Source organism: Gavia stellata, chromosome 3 (assembly GCF_030936135.1).
Source record: "Gavia stellata isolate bGavSte3 chromosome 3, bGavSte3.hap2, whole genome shotgun sequence".
Taxonomy (NCBI): domain Eukaryota; kingdom Metazoa; phylum Chordata; class Aves; order Gaviiformes; family Gaviidae; genus Gavia; species Gavia stellata.
Window position 1 is genome coordinate 1,674,586 of NC_082596.1, and position 24,896 is coordinate 1,699,481.

At 48.3% G+C, this 24,896-nt stretch overlaps 1 protein-coding gene across 1 annotated transcript in view; it reads left to right on the plus strand.

Moving 5' to 3' along the window:
• The window catches only part of ZC3H3 (zinc finger CCCH-type containing 3), a 180,404-nt gene that overhangs the window by 116,582 nt on the left and 38,926 nt on the right, over positions 1 to 24,896 (plus strand). The window contains exons 5-8 of the mRNA XM_059836294.1: positions 6,167 to 6,360; positions 17,930 to 18,011; positions 20,638 to 20,793; positions 23,407 to 23,476. Coding sequence (XP_059692277.1) covers positions 6,167 to 6,360; positions 17,930 to 18,011; positions 20,638 to 20,793; positions 23,407 to 23,476 — 502 coding nt within the window. The remainder of the gene's footprint in view (positions 1 to 6,166; positions 6,361 to 17,929; positions 18,012 to 20,637; positions 20,794 to 23,406; positions 23,477 to 24,896) is intronic.

Below are 24,896 nucleotides of genomic sequence, written 5' to 3' on the forward strand. Positions count from 1 at the left end.
GGCCGCTTTCGGGCTGAAGGGAAGATAATTTGCTGTAGTATTTCAAATGGATTAGAAATGGATTTGAAGGGAAAGTTCATGCCTCCCATTACAAAGGCTAGAAAGAAGACTATCTTAAGGCACTGTTCACACTCTGGCCTTCATTATCCACGCTTAATACCTTTCCTATTTTCCAGCGTTAATGAAATTTCCTGCCGGAGCGGGCCTTCTGGACGGACGGGAGGACTCTTTAGATCCGTGGGTTTGTGCGGCAGAAAGGGAATTACAAGCCCCTCGTGTCGAGGGGCCGGTGTATTCTTCAGGTCCTTGGCCTGGCTATTATCTCATTAATTTTATCCTCTTTTCTCAATACAGTTCATTTCCAAAGGCCGTCCTTTCCATTAGGGTAACAATTCAACGGAGAGCTGTGACACCGCTGCCGATGAAAAGCGATGGGGCGTTTGGCGCGGCTCCTTGCCCTTCGTTACAGCCGTCCTTCCCCTCGCCCGCCTCGCCGGTGGCTTTTCCCCACCGCCGCCGGGTCAGATGTCACTAACGGGGAGGGGGACACACACTGGCGGTTGTGTTGGGGCTACACAACCTCTTGGGAGCAACAACTTGGCTTAAGAGGAAAATAGACGTTTTCTGTGGGTGAAGGTTGGGCAGTTAAGTTCCGCACCCGCTCTTCTGTATGCGCTCAGGTTTCACCGTGTTTTTTTGATAGAAAACGTATTTTACCTTCAATTTTGAAACTCTTACAGCTCCTATAATATACATAAATACACTAAATATTCTAATTAATATAATAAATAATAAATATCATAAATATTCTAATAAATAATACTCTATAAATAACAGATGTGGCCAAAGCTGAACCCGACGTGTGCATTCAGCTGCCAAAATCCCCCGTGAAGCATCGCCGACACTTCCCGGTGAGCGGCATCTCCTCTCCTGTTGCATTTGCATTGGGACACCCCACGATGGCGTGAACATCTACGGGCGGGGGGTCCCACCAGCCCCAGGCTGCATCCCCTGGGCTCACCGCCCTGCAAAGTTGCACGTCCAGTTTCTGAGAAGCGAAGGGTGGAGGAGGCGACCTCCAAGGTTAAAGGGGAATAAATACAAATAGAAATAGCTAAGCCCCCTGGGGAGGTGTTTATGGTGGGTTATTGGGGCCCTTCGCACCCCACAGCAGGGATAACCCCCAGTAACGTTGACTTTTTAGATAGGAGGGTTTCCAGATGAGGAGCTGGGGCTGGTGCAGAGCCTCCATGGAGGCTGAGGGTGCTGGGGACATCCCTGCTTGGACACTCCCACCACCCAGAAGGTGGAAATGGAGATGGTCAAGCCCCCAGCAAGCTCGAGCTGAGCCCTTGGTTGAGACTTCGGCAGCCTGAGCTGATGCTCTGCAGAAGCTTTGCTTGGAGGCCACTTAGATGGTCATTTTTCTGCCTCAAAAATGCAACGACTACAAATGGGAGGAGGTTCAGACCTGCTCCCTTTGCAGGGTGAGATGGTTTTCGATGCTCTCTACCAAAAACCTTGAAAAATCACAGCAGGAATGTCCCGAAGGGGAGATAACGGCTCCTGTGGTCCCATGCGTTTGGGACTTGACCATCCCTAAGGACTGCCGGAGAGGAGAGCGTGCTGCTGCACACATCGCTGCTCCGCTCCTCTTATACCGGCTTTTTCTTTTTTTATAAATATCACTTTATAAAAAGTATAAAATGTTTTATAATCTGCAGCTGTTGCTATTTGCTCGGCAGCTGCTACCTGCTTGCTCTCTGCTCACATACCAGGGGTCAGATGCCACCGGGTAATAACTCTTGATAAATGGTGACTTTCTAACAAGGAGCGTTGGAGCGTGCAACCACTTCGGCGGGTTGAGTGAGCGCAGCAAAGCGAGAAAATAAATATCCCGAGGATTTGGGGGATTTAACCAGCCGGGCTCTTAAACTGGTGCTGAAACCAGCGCTGTTTAGGCTCAGCCGGTACGAGCAGCCCCCGGGGCCGCGCATGACTTGGGTTTGGTTGGATTTGATTGATATTCCAAGGATGTTTTTCCAAAGAAGCGCACCGAGGAAAGGAGCAGTTGTCTCTAAGTTAGTGGCAGAAACCCCTGCGCTGGAGGGGTAGCGAGTGATGCTCGGGGACGGCTGCCCGGGCCCGGAGAAATGGGGAGGATTTTGGGAGTGGGAAGCCCGGGTTGGTTGGGGATGGGCAAGGAGAACCGAAATCCGTGGAAAAGCTGCTCGTTCGGAGCGTGCTGTTGGTGTCGCCGTGGTTTTTAGGGTTGGGATGCCTCAAGATATGAGGCCTGGATATTATTTTAGTTATATTTGTGTGGAGATGAAAATATAATACGTATTAATGAGTAAATGTAATTCCATTTATAGTCAATATATTGAAATATGTATTCTCTATAGATAATATAAATAGATATATAGATAGAGATATCTGTATAGGTATAGATAGAGATATCTATATAGATATAGTTAGACATATCTATATAGATATGTATCTCTATAGATATATATTAAAATATAGATAATATATCTATTTCAATATATATAATATATACCTTTCTAGATATAGATATATATAAAATATATCTATATATCTATATTTATAATCCATATATATCTATATATAATATATACAGATATATAATACAGTTTTATGTATAACAATATATATATAGACTTTATAGTATATATACTATCTATAGATAATATATCTATTTCAATATCTATAATAAATATCTCTAGATATAATATATAGATATGTCTATATAGATATAATCTCTATAAAGAGATATATATTATATAAATATACAATATATAGTTTTTATATAACTATATAGATACATATTATATATCTATATATAGTCTCTATATAATCTATCTATGTGTGTATATATAAATACCTATATATAGTCTCTCTCACTATATATATAAAATATATACTAAAGTCAATATAGGTATTTAGTATGGATATCCAATAATCTCGAGACATAATTGATAGATAGCTAATAAGACATAGATTTTTTTAGATAAGTATCTATATATTCTTATACATAACCTATGGATAATGTATTTCAGTAGAGGTATTCAATATCTATTCAATAGTATGATTATCTATGTATAGATATATCTATGTATAGATATATATTATCCACCACTTATATATACAGAATAGATACAGACTTATATCTATTCAATAATATACATAAAAATATATAAATATATTTAAAATATATGTTATATATTGTATACATGAAAAATATATAATATATGCGTTATGCATATATACAGATATATATTAAATAATACCCAAGCCTCATATCTCCATCGGTAACATGTTCTAGCTGTTCTTCTGTGTTTTCCACGTTAAAATCGCAGTAAATGCACCTCCGGGCACCGGCCGTCCCCCTGATGCTGCGTATGTCCGGGGATGACGGCTACGGCAAGCAAATGCTCGGCCTCTGACTCTCCTTCTGACTGTTTCCTTCGCAATCAGCCGTTCCGGCTCTTTCTGTCCTGCACACCTCAGAGGTTTCAGGAGGCTTTTTTCCAGCTGTGTGTTCTGAAGAAGACTTTACGGAGCCTTCTTGAAGGGACTGATGCTTATAGGTCAGTGTCGGGCAAAACAGGAGCCCAAAAACCGTCGGCACTGCAGACCCTGTGGATGGTGGTGTGGAGCATCTCGGTGCCCTCCCGGAGCTGCTTCATCGGGAGGAAGAGGAGGAGGAGGAGGAGGAGGAGAGGTGGAGCTGGGATGGGTCTTGCCACAGCCGCAGTGGTGCTTTGTTATATTACGACAGTTTTATTAGGATCATTGAGTAGTGTGGGCTGGAAGGGACCTTTGAAGGTCATCCAGTCCAACCCCCCTGCCATGAGCAGGGACATCTCCAACCAGATCAGGTTGCTCAGAGACCCATCCAACTTGACCGTGAATGTTTCCGGGGATGGGGCTTCTACCACCTCTCTGGGCAACCTGGGCCAGTGCTTCACCACCCTCAGCGTAAAACATTTCTTCCTTAGTTCTAGTCTGAAACTCCCCTCTTTTAGTTTAAAACCATTGCCCCTTGTCCTATCGCTACAGGCCTTGGTAAAAAGTCTGTTCCCATCTTTCTTAGAAGCCCCTTTAAGTATTGGAAGGCCACAAGAAGGTCTCCCCGGAGCCTTCTCTTCTCCAGGATGAACATCCCCAACTCTCTCAGCCTTCCTCCACAGCAGAACTGTTCCAGCCCCCTCATCATCTTCGTGTCCCTCCTCTGGCCCCGCTCCACCAGGTCCATGTCTGCCTTGTGCTGGGGACCCCAGAGCTGGACGCAGTGCTCCGGGGGGTCTCAGCAGAGCGGAGTAGAGGGGCAGAATCCCCTCCCTCGACCTGCTGGCCATTAGGTACTTGACATCATTTTTATCAGCTGCATTAGGCCACCATTACAGCCACGAGACCTTTCTCCAGGTCCTGCAGCCAACGCTGGCTGCAACCTTGGGCTTGCAGAGGTTTGCCGTGAGCTGTTGGGTGGTCCATGGGTGGCCCTGGTGCCATCAGTACCTTCAGACAACGATGCTGCCGCTACGGCTCTTTGCAAGTAACCTGGTTTTGTAAAAATTAAGACTTGATGCTCCTCTCTGGAGCGGTTTCATGAGGACCAAGCCCTTGGGGAAATTGGAACCGGGGCAGCAGCTTCTTTGTGCAATCCCCATCCCCTCCGCAAAAACCAGGCAGCAATTCTCCGAGCTTGGTAGCCAGTGGCAACAGCCCGATGAAATGAATAGGCTGTCATGCTAAGCACTAAGAAATGTAACTATTACATTTTACAATTCTCTTTTTCTTTGCAGCACATGTTCATTTAAAGGTAATGCTCTCCGGGGTTTGCATTCTGCTGATAGGATAGCGGGATCTTAATTTACAGATATTCTCCAGTAATGCGCGGTTTATATACGTTCTGCTAATAGCATTATGAGCATAGTTTGGACTAATACAAAATTAGAGCTCTAATTTGCATAAACAAATTACTGTTTGGATTAGCACTAAATGGGGAAGACGACTGATATTTGAGGAGATTTGATTTGGCTGCAACTGCTCTGTTTGTATAACGGCGTATGTACGAAAATGAGCTGGGTGGCTCCGCGCGGGTTGGGAGGGAGGTGGGATGGCGCAGGAGATGCCGGGTCATGAACCAGAGGGGTTTTTGGTGGCAGATGAGCCCCTCTGGGACACATTTGTCCCCAGGGTGTCACTTCAGAGCTTACTGATCCTTCAGAATAACCTTATGGGCAGCACTAATGGGATAGTAGTTCCCGACCCATCACCTTCCCGCTGCCTCACTGTGGGGTTTGTGGATGTAGGGGAGAGATGGGGAGGTGGAGAAGGGTCCTCAACGCTGTCCGCTCGACCCCACTTGGGTCCCAGCATCTGCTCCAGGTGATAGATGGGGATGTCAGCGGTCTTGGGCAACTCGTCCTATGCAGGGATGTAGCAAAACCCTTGCAAGAGCCAGATTTGGGGGAAAAATAATAATACCAAAATCATGGTACTTAATAATGATGATAATTATGATACCAAAAATATCAAAGCTTATAGAGCTCAGTAAAACTTGGCTAAGCTCAGGGGAGGTCCCACGTTACTGATTTCCTCGTGGGATTGCATCCACATTTCTTTCTCCATTTGCTGCTGGGGTTGGAGCTTCAAGCCAGGCATGTGGGATGGGGCATCAGCCCCGGCTGTGTGGGCTCACCTGGATCCCGTTTCGGATGCACCAGGCAGTGGGGATCGAAGCCATGTCATGTGTGAGGCGTTGGGGTCGATGGCAAATATCTGCAGAGTTTAGAGACGAACACCTTTGCTGTGTCCTAGCAGGCTACGGTTGGGTGGGGACCTGACCTTCAGCACATGGTCTTTTCTCCTGCGGCATTGCCGTGGGCGAGCGGGGGGAAAGAAATGGCTTTTTGTTGCCTGGGGGAAGCGGTACCCGGGGAGAGTCCTTGAAAGGTGTTTTTTTTTGGTGTAAATCACAGGGAATCAGAGCTTCTCCTCTGTCTACAGCAAGAGCATCCCTGGTTCCTCCCTGCATCACCTCCATCCTCAGGCAGCCGAGGGTTTGCTCACGAAGCAGCAGCTCCTTGCGATATCTTCCCTAGTTTGGGCTTACCTTGACTTTATTGTTTTCTTGCAGATCCCTGCTATTAAACCAAACGCGCCTGTCGCCTCAGGGCGCTAAGTCTCAGCACGTGCAGCAGAGATGGAGGAGCAAAGGCTATCGCTGCATCGGTGGGGTGATGTACCGAGTGTCGGCGAATAAACTCTCCAAGACTTCCAGCACGCCCGGCCGGGGCAGAGACCTGAGCACCAAGAGCCCCGGCAGAGCAGGTGAGCAGCAAGAATTTGTCCCAGTCTGCATCCAAAAGCTGACGACATCCCGGCTTTGGTGCTGAGGTCGATTTTTTAGGTGGTTATTCCCAGCCCACGTGTTGCAACTCATCCTCTGGCCCGTCAGGAGCCCAGACGCCAAGGTGACGGGCATCCCATCGTTGCCAAAGCGCATCCCCCAGCTCTTCTTGCTTTACAGTAGCACTGAAGGGAAAATAATGTAGAAGAAATGCAAGGTTTAAGAAAACGGAGGTTTTTTTTTAACTGAGGCTTAGTTCAAGCTTGTAGAGACACACCGTTAAACACATTTCTTTATTTAACCTGAGCAAAGTCTTGGGCAGCTTCAAACAGCACCGCAAGGTTAAACATATTTGAGATGCTCATCAAATTACATTCAATATTGACCTAACAAAAGCTGGGAGGATCATTCTGCAGATAACTATGAAACTGGCATTTCGACGCAGTTACCGGCTTTCCATTTAGCTTCAATTAAATTTGTGTGTCAGCTCCTCTTGTACTTGATGCCTCAAGTGCGGCTCTTAGGCAAGACCAGGTTTTTAACTGTGCTTAAAGTATTTTTTTGAGTTTCTACTTGGGGTCAAATATTTTTTGCTCCGTAACTGCTTTATTGACAAATTTGGGGGACAGTTAAGCTGGGAGAGGCAAAGCCGACGGCTTTGTGCTATTGTTTTTCTTTGCTGGAAGGATGAAGGGTGCAGAGATGAGCGTGTTCATGGGTGATGCTATAAATGAAGCAATTTAATGCTAAAGTCATTTTAGGTATGGTGGGGAAGTGGATGAAGAGAGGCAATAAACAGCACAGTGTCGTTGAGAGGTGCAGCCTCTCAAACTGCCCGCACCCCGATTCGTGTGAGTGTTGTGGGGCTTCCTGCTTAGTTTTAAACTTACAAAGAACAGGGATTAAGGAGGGAAGGAGCTTTGTGCAGGCACAGAAATCCCATCAGCAGGATTGCTGAGCAGCTCTGGGAAGTTTGAAAAACATGAGGAAAATCGGGAGTAAACAGCAACATCTCAATAAAGAGTAAATAACTCCCCCGCGACGCTCACACGCAGCTGGTAAGTGGTGTTGGAGAGAAAACGGAGAGAGGGAAATGAGGGGAAGGCAGGAGACGGCCGGCCGGTGTTGATAAATCCTTGCCGCACATCGTCGCTGGTGGGGAGGAGGGCAGAGATTTAGCTTAAACCGTGGATTAGCTGCCCCGGCCACCCGGCGATGGGAAATGAAGACGCCTGCAGATGATGGCAGAGATGAGAATGCTGCGGTGGCCGAGGAGGCGTGGAGCCGATGGAGCATCGCTTTCAGGTAATCTCCCTTCTGAGAGCATTAAAGGGATGCTCGGCAGCAGTTTGGGGACAGTTTACTGGCGTTTTTTTGCAATTCAGCTCTGCTCAGGACAGATTTTCGGCGGCTGACTAACCTGCAACGTCCTCTTCGCTGCTGGCTCTGCAAATAGGTGCGTGCACGCTCGTGAGCGTGCGTCCATATGGCTTGTTCTGAAGTCTGCGATCCTACCTGCAAACTGTTAAATCCTTGGCTTTGGTGCTGCATCTGGAGGAGGATGGGCAAGGATCAGCCTTCAGATGTGTGGAAAAAGAGGCCATAAAATGAGCTCAGGGGTTTGTAGACCAAGCAAAGCCTGGTGTCAGCGATGTTGGATTTTTTCAAGAGCTTTGCTAATGGCAATGGGATTTTCCGAAGTGTCTGAATCAGGGTAATCAGCTGCACAAAAGCAACTCGAGGGTGTTTCTGCCGTAAGCACCATCCCCGGGCGTTGAAGCTGTCACCGAAGGCAGCAAACCTCTTGCTGGAGTGCAAGAAAAGGGGTGAAACCCGCAAGATGTGGGCAAGGAAGATGTGAGATGGAGCAGGTCTGGTTTTGGGGCCAGGTTTCAGGAGAGAAACCATTGAGAAGCATCGAGGGGAGAAGTGTTGGCTGGAAGGACTGGAAAAGTGGAGGACCTGGGTCTGTGCAATCTGAAGAAGAGGAGATGGAAAGGCTGCAGGTCCCCAAGTTCATGACGAGCTGCCAAGCAAAGGAAGAATGTCTTCTCCATGGCCAGGTGGAACAGCCAAAAAATGAGGGGCTTAAACTGTCTCAGGAGGGGTTGAGAGAGAGCTTTCGAAGGACGAGGATTATGAAGTGCTGGAGTAAGTTGGCTGGGTTGACTCCGAAATCTCCGTTATTGGGATTGTTTAAAGAACAGGTTACATGAACTTCTGTTTGGGGAGGACACAGGTGGAGAAGGTCCTGCCTTGCAGCAAGGAGGTGGACTTGACTCAAGCTGCTGTCTATTTTCCAGTCGATGCATTGGTGGCTTTAAATGGTGGTGCTGGGAGATGGTGGGAGGACTTGACTGTCCACCACCGTGCTTAAATCCCTATTTCTGCTGTTGGTTGGAGCACCAGCGTTTCGGAGGCAGCTTTTCTCAAGCCCAGATCTTGCACATGCCATATTTAAAATGCTTGTTCCAGACTATTTTTTTTTTTTTCATTTATCTAAGTGCAAAAGAGTCTCTAAATTTGTCTGGCTGCTGGGAAACAGCAAAGTCGTGCATAGGCAACTCAGCAAAAGCTGATGGATTCAGCCTGTCCATGAATATCCACTGCTGGGCTGGGACCAAGCGGAGAAGCACCGGTTTCGAGTGCAATTTCTGGGAGAGGGATTGAGCCAAAGGTTTGACGGGAGGATTTTTGCAAATTTAGGCGTCGACATTACTCTTGGGGTTTTGCTGGGGGTGGATTTTGGTTATGGGGGAGGAAACAGCAATGACTTTCGAGGGATTTAGTTTGCAGAGGTGACCTAAAGCAGCTTTAAAAAGCAAAGAATCGGTAAAAGGCAGGGGGTGAGTGTGCACCAGCAAGCACTGGGTACTTTTGTGGATACTTTTCCCCTTTTTTGATCTCGGTTTTAAAATAATGAGACTTTCATGGAGATCTACAAGTGTCTCGGAATCAGCAGGTCAGACCTGGTGGCTGGTGGTGGGGAGGGAGCTGCTCCCCATCGTGGCTTTATCGGGGGTGATGGGGCATGGAGGAGATGCGAACCCCTCCCCATCTTTCCTTCCCCACCACGTCATTTAGTGAGGTCTCGTTTGGAGAAACAAGTTTAATTTGTCCAGCTTTGGGACTGAACGTCACTTCCAGGGTTATTTTCTATAAAATACAAACCCATCTAGTTATTTTTTTAAGATCATTCTTATTTTGCTGTAGTATTTTTCCCCCTGCCATGCGGCGCGTTGGGTTTGTAACCATAAAGACCTGGTAACTGCTGTGTGTCCGTATTTTCACCTCATCTTTCAGCTCTCACCATAATTCATCCTCCTTCGCAAGGATGGATTCCACAGACACCGTCGTCTCTTGCTTTACGATAACTGGGGCTGGCAGGGCGGAAGATTTGTGTGCGCTCATCGGGTGCGAGCCTTCACACATTTACTGTGTTTTCAACACTTGACAAAGTTTATTTAAAAGATGAAAAAAACAGCTTTTCCTTTCCCTTCCAGTGCCAGACGCTGTGTGTTTGGGGTAGCAGAGAGATGGGAAACACTCCTGACAGTTTAATAGCTTGGAGTTTACTTACGGTGGGTTATAATTCTGCTGTTTGCCTGAATTTATTGGGTTGGTATTTTGTCTCTTCGTGGCCTGACTACAAGAAGAAACGCGATGCCGGTTGCTGCGGCTGATCCAGCAGCGCTGTCGTACCGTCCCTGCCAGGCGAGCGGGAGAGTTTTGATGCTGGGGGTAAGTTCAAAGTTGGTCCTGAGGATGCACCTCCTGCAGCCCTGTGCTGTATTGGCGTCAATCCTGAGGCTTTACCAGGAGCGATAAAGCAACTCATCCGTCTCCCAAAGCAAGGAGGAGAGCAGGGCTCATCCGCAGCCTGCTTCGTTGTCAGCGGTGTGGCGTGGGGGACACCTGGCTCAGGGACAGGGAAAACATCATTGCAAACCCAGGAAAAGTTTCTGAAGGTTTTTTCAATGTAAAGAAGCTACGTGGAGCAGTTTGTGTTTTCGGGCATTGCAGTAGTCCGTGTAGCTGCTGAGAACTGTGCTCTCACCACACATGTGGCTCTGCTCCCAGAGGGCTTGCTGCAGGTTCTGCGCTTGTCTCCTGAACGCTACAGATGAATTATAGAAAGACTTTTTGCCTTCCCAGTCAGCCTGTGAGCTCAGATGTACCATAACTCAGCCGCTCAAGCAAGGATGGAAGGGGCTCAGAAGAAAACATACAGCTGCAAACGCGGGGCATGGACACGTGCTCCTCGTCCCCGTGCTGGACGAAGATGAAGTATCAGACATGGAAAAGCTCTTTACTCCTGGGATAACTAGTATTTCTGCAACGATGTGTTTTTCACTCCGCAGAAATATTAGAAAATAGGCAGCGGGATGGTGTGGAAAGCATTTGACACGTTGCAATTAATTAAGCAAGCGTAATAATTGGGTTTCTCCGCTCACAACGAACCTTTCCTTCATTTCTTTCTACAGCTGCTGAGATGTTATTCAGACACTTGAGGACTTTCCATGAAATTGGGGAAAGAAGCAAAAGGTCCTGGCAACATAGTGTTTCACAAAGAAATTTGAAAGGGAAAATAAAAAAAACCCCACGGCCCTGTACAAGATTGAAAACAGCAGAAAGCAAATTAAAGTTTGACATTGTCCGGAAAACAGCCCTGACCCCAATCTAGGCATGAGCCACCGCCGCCGCGGTGAGAGGTATTGCACACCGTGAGCTGGGGCTGGCTCCGGTGGTGTTTTGCTGCCGTCCAGGCTGCTTTCCATGGGCAAATCTTCACCTGCATGACTTTCTCATCCTCGGCTGAGGTTTTACCTCCTGGGAAGCATCCGGGAGTCCCAGTGTGACAAAAGGGTGGTGGCCTTGGGGACACTCTAGCGCGGCTGGGCTTTGCCAGCTGGAGGGATGCTCATGGGTGGCAGCCAGCCCCTCCAACAGCATGGTTTTATTTATCGATGGTTTTCAATTTTTCTCTGCAAACGTAGGATCCAGAAGCCTTGGGGATACCCATGATCGCTGAGCTCCCAAAGGTGGAGGTTTAAGAGGAGCTTTAAGTTCTCCCGAGCTGCTGACGTGTGTTTCCCAATACAGCCGTGACAGTGGCTCTAACCACAGAGGAAAAATTATTTCTAAACACGTGGTTGAGTTCAACCTTCCAGGGCGGGGGGTTTTCCCCTGCATCAAAATGCACTCCTTGTTTCCATCCTGCTGCGTAACATCCCCTCCTGCCTCAGTGTCCCCACCCTGCTGTGACAGCATCTTAGTGCACCGCTGGGGAGACTGAAGATGCGAACTCCTCCACTGCATCACACTGAAGACGGATGACTGATGCTCCTGAATACGATTTCAGATGCAGTGGGAGAACTCCACACTCGGCAAAAGGAGGAGGAAGATAACCACGGCGCAGGGAGCCATGCCTTGGAAGAAAGTGCACTCTCGGCTCCTTGTTTACCAACTAATTTTAGAAGTGCTGAGCACCGCAGGAACGCACTTTCTGCGTTTGCAGGGATGATAAAGTGCTCAGCAGCGCCGTCGGGCCAACCGAGGGTTTGCGTGAACGATGCTTTCTCCTCTGAGCTGCTTGGCTTTTTCAAAAAAGAAGGGAAAGATAGAAGACTGGACACCTTGAATGCGTTGGGACCAAGTGGTGGAGGGGTAAGGAAGAAGCTGGTGGAAGAGATGCCAACCCAATGCACCAAGGTGTGAGAGCAGCGAAAACTGGAATGTTGCTTTCCTCAGGTTTCAGCTGGTTTTGGTGTCACTTATGCTGGCGCCCACTTGTGCTCAGCCCCTTCCAGCTGAATTCCTTGGGTTTAGGATTGCTCAATCCCTCAGCCCCTTCAATCTCAATCCCTTGGGTTTGGGATTGCTCAATCCCCTACCCGTTTTGAGCTCAATCCCTTGGCCCCTTTTGAGCTCAGTCCTTTATTTTGGGGATTGCTCAATCCCTTGGCCCCTTCAATCTAAATCCCCTGTCTTTGGGATTGCTCAATCCCTTACCCCTCTTGAGCTCCATCTCTTACCCCTTTTGAGCTCAATCCCTTGGTTTTGGCATTGCTCGATCCCTTGGCCCCTTTGAGCTCAACCCCTTGTCTTTGGGATTGCTCAATCCCTTACCCTTTTTGAGCGCAATCCCTTATTTTTGGGATTTCTCAATGCCTTGGCCCCTTTTAGCTCAACCCCTTGTCTTTGGGATTGCTCAATCCCTTACCCTTTTTGAGCTCAATCCCTTATTTCTGGGATTGCTCAATCCCTTACCCCTTTGGAGCTCAATCCCTTGGCCCCTTCCAGCTCAGTCCCTTGTCCTTGCGAGTGCTCAATCCCTTAACCCCTTAAATCTCAATCCCTTGGCTTTGGGATTGCTCAATCCCTTACCCCTTTTGAGTTTAATCCCTTGGTGCCTTCAAACTCAGTCCCTTGTCTTTGGGATTGCTCAATCTCTCGTCTTCTTTGGGCTCAATCCCTTGCCTTTGGGATCGCTCAATCCCTTGGTCCCCTTTGAGCTCAATCCTTTGACTCTGGGATTGCAGGCGCTGGTGGGCAGGGACCTGGTCTCCTCGAGGAGCACCACTAGATCCAGCACTGGTGCAGACCAGAGCTTGCAGAGCTCGGGAGATGCTCCATGGGAGCCGCTCGGGGCTCCTCGCAAGCATCTGCTCGTACAATGACATCGAACCCGGAGCACGCTTCAGTAATTGAGGTTGCTTCGCTAATAAAACACTCATGACCGCCTGACCCAGGGACACGCACGTTCCTGTTAGGAGCTGGGGTGCAACCGGGCAGGAGAGTGCGAAAAGCTGCGCTCGTGTAGTGGCAGCTCATCCCTTGTTGTGCTGTTACCTTCTGGAGAGTGAGGGCTTCTGCTGTCCGGTGAGTAAAATAAATTACCCCCAGCAGCTGCTAGTGCTGATCATCTGAAACAGTGGAACCCACTTAAATGAATAATAATTAAAGGAATAAATTTCCCCGAGTGCGAGCCTCAAAACTTTTTGTTCAGCAATAAAGCGAAGGAGAGCCTCGCAAAATGAATCGCTTGGCTGTTTCTGAAGTAGGCTGCCTGCGCCGCGGCGGGCAAAGCGGGGTTATAATGGGACCTATTAAAGGAGCCGGCGTGGTTCAAGGAAGCCTTTTCCTGAGTGTCAAGGTCGCGTTGAAATAGGTTGAGCAGAAGCGAGCGCAGCTAACGGCAAAACCTCTTCCCTTGATGAGCAAAAAGTAACGGGAAGCTGGGATGACCCTGTTATGGTCACCCCTGAGTCGGAGCATCGGCCGGTGGAGCCGATTGTCTGCCGGCCACGGTCGCTTGGGCAAAGCCCTGGTTGTTTCCTTCCCTGTGTAAGATTTCCATAAATTATCCTTGATTTGGGGCAGTTGAAGCAGATGGGCAGCGATGGGCTCAGTGGTTTCCTCTGTCCCCAGGGAGGGTGACCTGCGCGGTGGGCACAGGATGTCACCCTAACGATGCTCTCACCCTCTTGCACATCCCTTGGCCCCGGCGCACCGCGGCTCTGCAAGTTCTCCCTTTTTTTAGGCTATTTCAGTTTACTATAGCCTTTCCACCGTATAAAAAATAAATTACTAGATACGGTGCACAGACCTTTCCGCATGATGAGGTCCTGGTCCTTGAGCTGTGCCCTAGGAGCAATAAAGTCCTTCCTAAATAATTAAGCAGGTAATAATTAACCGCGCTCCCTCTGTGCAATACTTGCAACCGATTTTTAACGCAAAGGAAAATTTCAAGCCTCCTTTCGGGCGGGCGTTTGTTGCATTGCAAGCCCTTGGCTGAGGGGGAGCTGAGCAGGGGTGTCGGAGCTGGGTGGAAGCATCCCGTTCCCCGTGCTAGCGTCCTGGAAAGCACCGACCGTTGCTCCCGAGCGCGATTCCTGGGCTACCAAAGCAAATCTCTGCCAACCTTTCCCCGGAGGAGAAGGACCAGGTTGCAGGTGAGGGACCCCTCAAGCCCTGAGATATGTATTGAGGTTATGGAAAAAAAAGGTCCTAATTAATGTAGGGGTGTTGGCTGAGGGGTGCAGCATCCAATTCGCTCGTTTTAAACATATTTTGTGGTTGTGGAGCCTTTGGCAGGGATAAATTGTGCCTCTTTGCCCTTTTCCGACAAAAGCTGGAATTCCGCGCGGGAGGCGAACGCTGCGGAAAACACCGTGGGACCGCTTGGCTGCGGATTCCTTCAGAGGAGCAGGGGAAAAAAAAAAAAAAGGAGTTAGGCTGTAGCCCCCGCTATTAATCATAGCTGTAATCATGCATTTAATGAACATGACAGCTCCCGCTCCCTCCGGAGAGACGCGTCGAGTCTCACGGCTGGGTTAGGTACAGCAATCACTTCTCGACGCTCGCGCATGATAACACCGAGAGCCGCCGGAGCAGCCAGTGTCAGGTTGGGATGATGCATTAAGAGAAACAACCCCGTTTGCATGGGCTGTGTATTTCCTTACAGATGATGCGCTTCAAACCGACTAAATCGTTAAGAAGAAAAAAAAAAGCAAAGCAGAGAGAGAAAAACACCTGTCCCTTACGCAGGGTATAAAATATCAAGCCTGACGCCGCTGTGCTGTGTGTAATCAGTTAAAAAGCCCTTAATGTGCAGTTCTTGATGCTCTCCCCAGCAGCTTTTATTTTTTTCCATCTTTTTTTTTTCCTCCCCTTTTTGTTCCCGCTGCATTTGAGCGTGCACAGGGGAGGAACTTGCCCTGCCACTTACTTCAATCTCTGCAGCGAGGGACTTTTGCGATATAGAGGAAAGCGTAACACGGGATGGGCGCGTTGCTCTCCTGATCTGACAGCACCGCTGCGTCCCGACGCTGATGCTCTCCCCGGTTGGAGAGCAACTGGGGAGAAAAACGGGACAGATTTGGGACTGGCATCCATCCTGCAAAATAGAAGTGTGTTGTGTCTGGACCAAACGAGACTCCCAGAGATCAGAGTCAAGCCCTGGGGGCATCATTTCGGCTTTTTGTTTAATTTAGTCCAGGCTGCAGCAAATTTCAGCTCCTGATTTTTTAATTTAACCCTTATGCAGTTCTCTGGTGTCTTTTGCTCAGCCCCAGTTTCACACCGTGTGGGTTATTTTGTTAATACAGGTAACACCCTGAATCTCCACTGCAAAATATCAGCCGCTTCGCATTTATTAAGTGAAATCTCTTGGTAGCAGCTCTGACTGGGCATCCCGAGTTGGTAACCACTCCAAAAATCAAAACTTGAGCTCCTTGGACCTCCTTAAAGGTCTGAGACATCAAACCTTCTCTCCTCCATCTCCTCCCTTGCTGCTTTGATGCTCACAGAGCCTTGCTTGTATTTAAACTTCTTTATGGACGATGCAAAAGCTTCTAAAAATCCCACCGCGCCGCAGCTGAGTTTCCTCCGTAAATCCCAATCGACGGCAAAATGTGTAATTCTTAACTGTAAGCGTTACACAGCACGGGGCCGTCTCCTCCTGGGTAAATATTTAGGTGGTTTTCTAATAGTTCAGAGAGGATTTGCACTGGGGATGAGTAATTAGGCAATGGGAAAGCGTGGATGAAGGGTTTCTTTTTCAGCTGCCAGTCTGATGCTTTCCCAGACCTGGTCGGCACACTGGACGGGTGCATCTCACCCACATTTTGCTATGGATGGGACCGGCTGTCGGGCGGTTAAACAGCCTCTAGGCTGTTAGTTAGTTCATAGCAAGAGCCCGTAATGGGAGATGCGCATCGCCTGTCCGTGTATAATAGCATGACTTCTTGCCAGAAGATAAAAGCTGGGCGAAAAACCCCAACATTATGCCATGGATGTATTTTCGCTATATATAAATTAAAAACCAGTGGCATGAGGCTGTTGCACCTTTTATTTATTTACTTACCTATTTATTTCTTTAGCGATTTCTCCTTTCTGGCCAAGATGTGGTTGTCAGGCTGCTTTAACTAAAAGGATGGCACACAAGCCCGGGAGCGTGTTTGTCCCCGAGAGTCCGCTTTTATGCCCGGGCATTAAATATTTAGAGAGATTGTCTACTGCCCTGGGGAGCCAGCTCCTGGTATAGCCCGTCCTGCTGAGCTTGCTTTAAGGAGCATTAAACATAATTGCAGAGGGCTGAGGGATGCTTTATCCCTACCCTAATGGTCGGACTTTAATTTGGGTCTTTCTCCCTGCATCAGTTGGGAGGTCAACCTCGCTCGAGCGTGCTGCCCTCTTAACCCACGTCCTCGCTAAGAGATGCTCTGCGGCATCTTCAGAACCACCCAAAGTCGACGTGCATTTATTTTAGCGCTGAAAACTAGTTGAAAAGATGCTCCCACAGTGAGGCAGCTCTGCGACGAGGGGGAAGCCAAAAAAAAATGCAAAAAAAACCCCCCTCAGCGGTGGCTCAAATGCCCGCTTGATACTCAACGCGCTTGCGGCAAGCTTGAGTGAGCTTGCGGCAAGCTGGAACGCGCTTGCTGATGAGTTGTACGGAGCTTGCTCGATGCCTCTGATAGACAGGCATGTGCCGCCCGTGCCGGCATCGCGCCTGCGCCAACTGCTTTTATTTGCAGAGGGAACAGATGGGGCTTTGCCGACGCCGGCAGCCCGAGTGACAGCTCGCGCGCGGGGAGAGCGCGCTGCCGCGCTATCAAATTCCGCTCGCTCACTCCCCAACACGCCCGGGCTGGCAGGTGAGTGACTGAACCGCTCTCGTACCACCTGGAAAGCTGAGATACAGCTTTTATTTTCAATTCATTCTTTCCTACGCCAGCCAAGGACAATTTAATTACGTGTGCGCATGTATCGGAGGCAGGCGCTGGGCTTCCCCGGCCGGGTGTGGGGAGCAGCCAAGCCAAGCGTGGAAATTTGCTGGACCGATAGCACAAGCGTGCGAGTTGCCTGGAGGCGTTTGGGTGCCGAGGGGAAAGGTCCCCTGCTGTGTTTGGAGCTGGCAAGGAGTCCTTTTGCTGTGGCTGCTCCGGAGGTGCCGGCAACGTGGAGAAGATCCTCACCCACCCGGGTCTGGGAGCTGCTTGCTTTGGGTTAAGCGATAAGATCTTAGAATCACAGAATGGTTTGGGTTGGAAGGGACCTTCAAAGGTCATCCAGTCCAACCCCCTGCCATGAGCAGGGACATCTTCAACCAGATCAGGTTGCTCAGAGCCCCGTCCAACCTGACCTGGGATGTTTCCAGGGATGGGGCATCTACCACCTCTCTGGGCAACCTGGGCCAGTGCTTCACCACCCTCAGCGTAAAACATTTCTTCCTAAGTTCTAGTCTGAATCTCCCCTCTTTTAGTTCAAAACCATTACCCCTTCTCCTATTGCTACAGGCCCTCCTAAAAAGTCTCTCTCCATCTTAGAAGCCCCCTTTAAGTATTGGAAGGCGGCAAGAAGGTCTCCCTGGAGCCTTCTCTTCTCCAGGCTGAACAACCCCAAATATCTTAGCCTGTCCTCATAGGAGAGGTGTTCCACCCCTCGCACCATTTTTGTGGACCTAAGATACTGAGGGCTGCGTGAATTCCTGCAAAATGTCTCAATTCTGAGCAAATTGTGGTTTTTTTTCTCTGTTTCCAACAGCGCGGTTGCATTGTACGCCCAGTCCTGGCTTCTCTCCATCCGGCTGCCTGAACAGATCAGCTACGAGCCGATACATCGCCAGGTCTGTACTCGTGGGGAGGAACGGCGTGCTCACCCTCCGGATGCTGCCCGTGATTTATGCTCAGGAGGGTGTCAGCAGCTTGAGACGCAGCTATTTAACTGGCTGTTTATTCGGTGAAGCTCTGGCTGCTGCTTTTCCCCGAGCCTCTGCTACGAGGTGCTTTTTAAGCTCAGCAGAAAGCTGCAGTTTCTGCTTGGAAAGGGTTTGAAAGGTTATTAGTGGATAGCAACACCTTTCTGCGAGCAAAGAATGCCAAATCCTGCTCGGAAAGTCCCTTGTTAAATCAACCATATTGTTCTGAAGGGGTATTTTGGTGTTTTTCCCCCAACTCAGAATCCCAATTTAACCCAGCAAACCTGCAGGTTTTCCTTCTTGCTCTCCCACCCACAAACTGGGAACCTGCCACGTGGCAACTGGAAAGCACCGTGTATGGGAGAATGACGGCACGTTGCTGCTGTTCAACACCCTGCCAGCTTTCTCCTTGCCTTTTTTTTTGTGCTACAGATGTGCCACATAGTACCATGTCCTTAAGTATGAGCATTTGCAGACAAGTCCCTCTTAATTGTAGCAGACTAAAATTTATTCCCAAAGTGTGTCTGTTCCAGATGTCTGTATACAGACGTAATGCCAGATTCTAGCTATATTTTGTCATACCCTACCACCAATATCAACTAATTTAAGATGTGCCACCGGAGTTAATTGGTGCCAGAGTCCAGCTTGCAAATGCTTTCTGTGCAGGTCAACGTGCTGGTGACCCAGCCGGGTATCACAAGTAGCCGAGGTGTTGACTGTGGGAGAGGCTTTTTTCAGTCTCATAATTTCAGCAAAGAAATATTCTATTTTTTAAAGGCTTACCTTGCGTTAGCCTTGGAAGCACCTCAAGTACCAAGAAGCAATTTGTGGTGGGGCTTGGTGTCCCCCCAAGCCATTGGTGATGAAAGAGCTGGTGGCATTTCTGACTCTGAAATGGGGCTTTCGCATTCAGCATTTTGGCTGTATGAAGTTGTCTTTTTTTCATTGCATTTTAACTCGAGAGCTGCAGACAACCAATAATTACAGAGGTAAAAACATACATTCCCCCCTAAAATAGTTTCCTTGAGTATTTATCGTGGGCAATGCTACTGTGACCCTGAGACCTGTGGTTCTCACACCAGGAGGACCAAGACTGTGAAAATACATAAATATTGTATAATATTTGTATATTATACATATATTAAAATAATTTTATATATAAATATTTATCCTTAGTCTCTAAGGAAGCAATGCATACAACTACCCAGAGAACCTAAGGCGAGCGGGGGCTTTCTTTGCCCCCATCCAGAGCACTGTGTCCTCTGCAAACTTGAGTTGACCGTGCTGTACCATCTAATTATCTGCTCGGAGAGATCAAACATGCCCTTCGTGGTGCTGCATTCACTGAGATCTCAACACTTCCCCTCTTCCTCCTGGTCCCATACATCTCTATAGCTGCTGGCTAATTACCTCTTCAGCTGGAAGCTTATGGGAAATGTGTGCTAAGCAACTTTTGATATCCTTAAGTAACTTCTAGTGGTACCAGGCAATTAATACTGAGTTTTTCTGATATTTTATACTACCTTGTGTTCCTGCGGCCATCACGTAGGGCCTCATTCATTGAGGTCCATAAGCAGGTGCCTACTTGAAGACCTTGAATAGCCCTGGGGAGTGCAGTGGGCCAGCTGGCAGGGACATGTGCTGAAGTGCCCTCTAAGTTGTTCAGCGTTTGCATCCTGTGCTGCACGAGCCCAGCACAGAAGAGGATGTTTTCTGTCTCACCGTATTCCCGAAAACTGCAGGAAGCTCTCTCCCTACTCATAAAATCATTGGAGAGAATCACAGTTACGGAGGTGGGAAGGGTTTTCTGGAGACCTCTGTCCTTCCTCCTGCCCCAAAGGGCCTCTTGTGCTTCCAACATATCTCTCTGAGAAGGTCTGGTTGCATCTTCTCTACACCAGCCCATTAAGAAGTCACAGAGGACCGTAAGATCCCCCTTGGCCTTCTTGCTGAGCAAATCATCTCATGGCCCCTGCTCAGATGTCCTGTGCTCCAGCCCCAACCATCTTGGTGGCCTCCACTGGACGCACTGCCATCCATCACTGTCTGTGTGTACTGGGAGCCCCAAACTGGACCCAATGCCCAGCGGTTGTCTTGCAAGTGCCAAATAGAGGGGATAGATCTCCCTCCTCCTCCCAGCTGCATTCCTGCTCATACAGCCCAGGATGTGGTTGGCGTCATCACTGCAAAGGCTCCTGGCTGACTCCTGGGTGCCTTGTTCCCCAGGGTGCCCAGGTCTTCTGCAGAGGTGCTTTGCAGGCAGTTGACCACAACCTGTCCTGCTGCATGAGTTTATTGTGTACCAAATGCAGATGTTTCCGGGGAGATTGGCCTCATCTTGCAGATTTTTAAAGATTTGGGATGAAGTTGGCCAAAAATAAAAAAAAACTAAGAGCTTAAGGCTCAGCACGAACTGCCTGAATATCTCACTCTCTCTTCAAAGCAAAACTTGGGCTTCTCTGTGGTTTCAGGTGCTGTTGACCTATCTTCTCTACATCATTGCTGCGTTGAAGTTGGAGATGTTACCTGACCCTGTCTGTCTTTGTCCGTTTAGCCGTGCTGTTCAGCGAAGTTTGGCCATCATTCGTCAAGCCAAGCAGAAGAAAAAGAAGAAGGAATACTGTATGTACTACAACCGTTTTGGCAAGTGTAATCGCGGGGAGAGCTGCCCCTACATCCATGATCCAGAGAAGGTGGCCGTCTGCACCAGGTATGGATGGACACGGCAACCGCATGCTTTGGCCCATCGTAGTAGACTGGGCCATTGCTTGGCTTTGGTGTTTGCTCATGTGATATTCCCCAGGGAAACAACCTGGTAACAGAGATGTAAGACCATGAGGACAGCTGTTCTGGGTCAGGCCTAGGGTCTACCCAACGCTGTTGGGTTGGCAGGTGCCTACAGGAGGAGGACAAGACGAGGCACACAGAAAAGGGCTCTTTCTCCTGGCTGGGACCTCTCAGCTTCTGGCAATGAAGCCCTGCAGCCTGATAGGGTTTGGTTTTCAATTGTTAGAGGTTGCCACCAAACCGTCATCATGTAATAATCAGCCATTCCATCATGTAATAGTCAGCTGTTCTTTTTTTTTTTTGTTGTGAATTTATTTAGTCCTTTCTTTAGCACATGGTATTTATGGCAATGGGTTGCACAACTGAATTACGGAGTGTGTGAAAAGTGTTTCCTCAACTGGCTGCTTGACTATTGCACTGGGCTCCTCCTCACTTGTGGTTCATGAGAAGAATGGAATAATAATTCCCTGATCACATTCTAGGCACCATTTATAACTATATAGTCGTCCCTTTTCTGTCCAAACTTCTCAGACTGGAGAATCATAGTCTATTTCATCTCTTCCGGGAATTTTTCTCTAAATATACACAGCATTTTACACCTATTAATGCTAATAAAGCATCGCACAACCAGCCTCCAAGTTAAATACATACGTTTTGGTTGTTCTGCACAGCCTGTAGGGATTACAGAAATACTTATTTCATGTTTTGGAGATGGATACCATCATCAGGACATGTACGTCTAATAAGTAATCTTCCATGTTGTAGTACAGACGCTCTAAAAAAATTTAAAAATCAGAGTAGTGTTTTAAGAGTTAGTAATAAGATCAAATCAACATTTCTTAAATAGAATCAGAATAATAGTCCTTCGTGATTTACTTACTGCTGTCAGGTTGAAGATGCCATCAGCGTTTGCTGGGTGGAATTTAGAGGCTAAAACATTTAGCCAGTCTCCAAAGAGACCATTTGACTTGATTTTGTGGGTCCTGGGTAAGACCTGGGGCAGATACCAGAGCGGTGCAGATCTGAGCTGAGTGACTTGAGGGCCTGCCCTGACCACGCACCGGGTGATTTCTTCTAGCAGCATTTCTCAGATCCGCTCGGATCCGTGCAACAGGTTTGAATCCTTCAGCCTGTGACGCCAGGCAGCTATGAGACTTGATAATTTATTACAGGAGAACTGATTCATGTTGCCAGCTCATTATACCTGCCCAACAGTTGATTAAACTATATTATTAGTCGTTTAAAAAGTGTAGAAAAGCCAACTCCACTGATGAACTCCTTGAGTAATTTCTCCGTAAAATTGCTGCTGTGCTAGAAATCATTTGGAGGTTGCACAAAGCTCGATGGGAGACCGTATAGGAGGGAAAGGTGATTTATTATTTTTTTAATTGATTTCACTTGCTCTCACTCATTCTCCCATAACACATCCTCATGAGCACCGAGGTGCCTGTGTCCAGGGTATCTGGTCAGGATTATTTCTGGTGACACAGAGGACAAGGGATGCCAGCTACTGAGTCCTCACTTTGGATCCTTGGGTCTTCTGACGTTGGTGTCCAAGTCTGGTTTTGGGCTGTGCTCCTTGCACACTTTAGGAATTGCTGGTCCTTGAGGTCTTTTGGGTCTCCATCCTGCCCCACTTCCATGAATCATTAGAGGACAACGCTGGTTTACTCCTGGTCTTGTGTCTCTTTACCCTGGTGCCTTCTAGCTCTAATCCTGTCGTCATCTCTTAATTTTCTCAGTCTGCTTTTGGTTTAGGGTGTCCTTTATTTTCCAGATCTGGCTGTTTTGAGGAGGTGCACGTACCTATGCTGTGATTGCAATCATCTGCAAACCTAGTTGCCACCAACCAGCTGGTTCTCACATCTATATGTTCCCATTTATATTTTGTTCAAACCAATCTGAATTTTATTTTATTTTTAATGAATCTCCAGGCTCAGCTCTAAGCTTACCTCCCTGCAAGGTTATGCAGCTCAGAACACATACCCCTGGAGTCTGCTTTCGGGGGGTTCAGACCACTGCTCTTCTCACGATAACATCTATTTTATTAATCTGCCGGCACACTGGTACCTCCTAGGGATACTTCGGAATCCAAACACCCTCACGTGCTTTGGGATGTTGGTTTCTGTTGTGGGCCTGTCTCTGCTCCTCCTGGTTGTTGGCCACTCACACCCAAAGGTCCTCCTGGTGCTTCATCCAGCATCTGGTGTAATCGGGGCTTTAGGAAGGACCTTTCTCCTTCTGGGAGCGTCGTCTCTGAACCTCACGGTACAGGCCTTGCTCTACCTACGAATAAGCAGCCAAATATGATGAAAGAGCAAAATCCATCAGGAAGCATCAGCTGCTCTTCTATGAGGAAAGACCCATACTGATTTAGGGCGTGAAATGGGATTTAACAGCGAGCTCGGCAGCAGTTGTGTGTATTCACAACCTCGGGGCAAACGTGGCAATGGCGCAAGGCAGACATTCGGTGTTTAAAATTGCACGGTTTTTGACCCACCTCATGCTCAACCCTCTCCTTCTGGTGTATCTACAGGTTTCTTCGTGGCACGTGCAAGAAGACAGATGGGACCTGTTCGTTTTCCCACAAAGTGTCCAAAGACAAGGTCTGTATGGCTTCCGAATGAGCGCGGTGCATCTCTACGAGCGAGCGGCTCTACACTGGTGGTTGTAGGGAAGTCTACCTTATTGAGTGCTTCCAACAAAGTTCGGTTGTAGTTTGCTTGCCGAGCTGTTCAGACTCATGATGGAGTTGTGAGAGCAAAGTGTGCCTCTTCAACTGGCGCGGTGAATCGGTAGATGAACGTGTTAAGCAGCGAACTGGAAACGGGAGCACCTGAGGCTGCGTTGGGTAACGTGCGTTGGGTTAAGGAGCGCTTAAACTCCAGGGATTGGAGAGAAAGAGCATGGGAGCAGCGTTTAGTTGCGTCTAATCCTTAGCTACCTCTGTAACATCACCCTACCCTCTAAATTGCCCTGTGCTGGGGTCGGAGGAGGATGTTATAACATACAAGAGCTTGGAGCTATAAATTAACCTTTCTAAAAAGCCAGGCAGTGAAACCGGCTGGCAGAACGGCTTTTGAGTTCATCATCGTTTTCAACCTTCTTGATGTATTCGGGGCTCCACGGTTTTATTACACAGAGCGAGGTGGAAAAATAATTAGGTTTTCTTTTAGTGATTATCAGTTGACGATTTAGCAGATCAACCTCCAGTCAGTGGCTAGGATCTCCGGTCAGACGTAGCTTTGGAGACCTCAAGTGTTGAAGCCGAGGTGAAGTCGGTGCTGAAGGTTAAGTGTAGCTGCGGGTCCTTCGCTGAGCTGGGATGTGCTTCAAGCGCGTATTTACATTTCAGCTTTGTTGGATGGATTTGGAGCATAATTTCTCTGCTACAGACAAAAGGATCACCCAGACAACAGCAGTAAGGTTAATCCCACCGGGGTATTGAAACGCAACCAGAGCGGTGTCACTGCATGGGGAACTGTTTGTGATCGCCTTCGGTGTCAAGGCTCCGCTGTTGGGATGGAGATGCCAGAAAGCGGGATGCGAACAAGGACCGGTTTTCCCGGAGAAGCCTGTAAGGCTCAGTCCTTCATCGTGTCGCTCGATGAGTCTGCAGCCCCCTTTGCCTGTATTTCTGGCATGTCATTTGTCGGCAGCAGCTTTGTCAAAGCTTTCGCAGCTGTGCCTGGGGCACGGCGGGGACTGGAGCTTGCCTGAACCGTGCCGGATCTGGAAGCGCTGCTTTTAATTACTCAGGCTTTAGTTATTTAGCCTGTACCCTGTGAATTGTCCTTATAGCACCTTCTTCTCCCCACTCCCTTTGAGCATCACTGTCCTCCATTCCCCATCCACAGCATCATGTAGGTAATGACAGTGCATTTACTGACCTGTAAAGGATTTAACCCGTGGGACGTCGAGTCTCATCAGCATCTGGGACAGGACCTTTTCCAACAGGATTTGCCTTTGGGCACACAGTTTTCTTGTCTCCCTTTCCCTCCATTTGCCTAAGGCATGTTTGTTGTC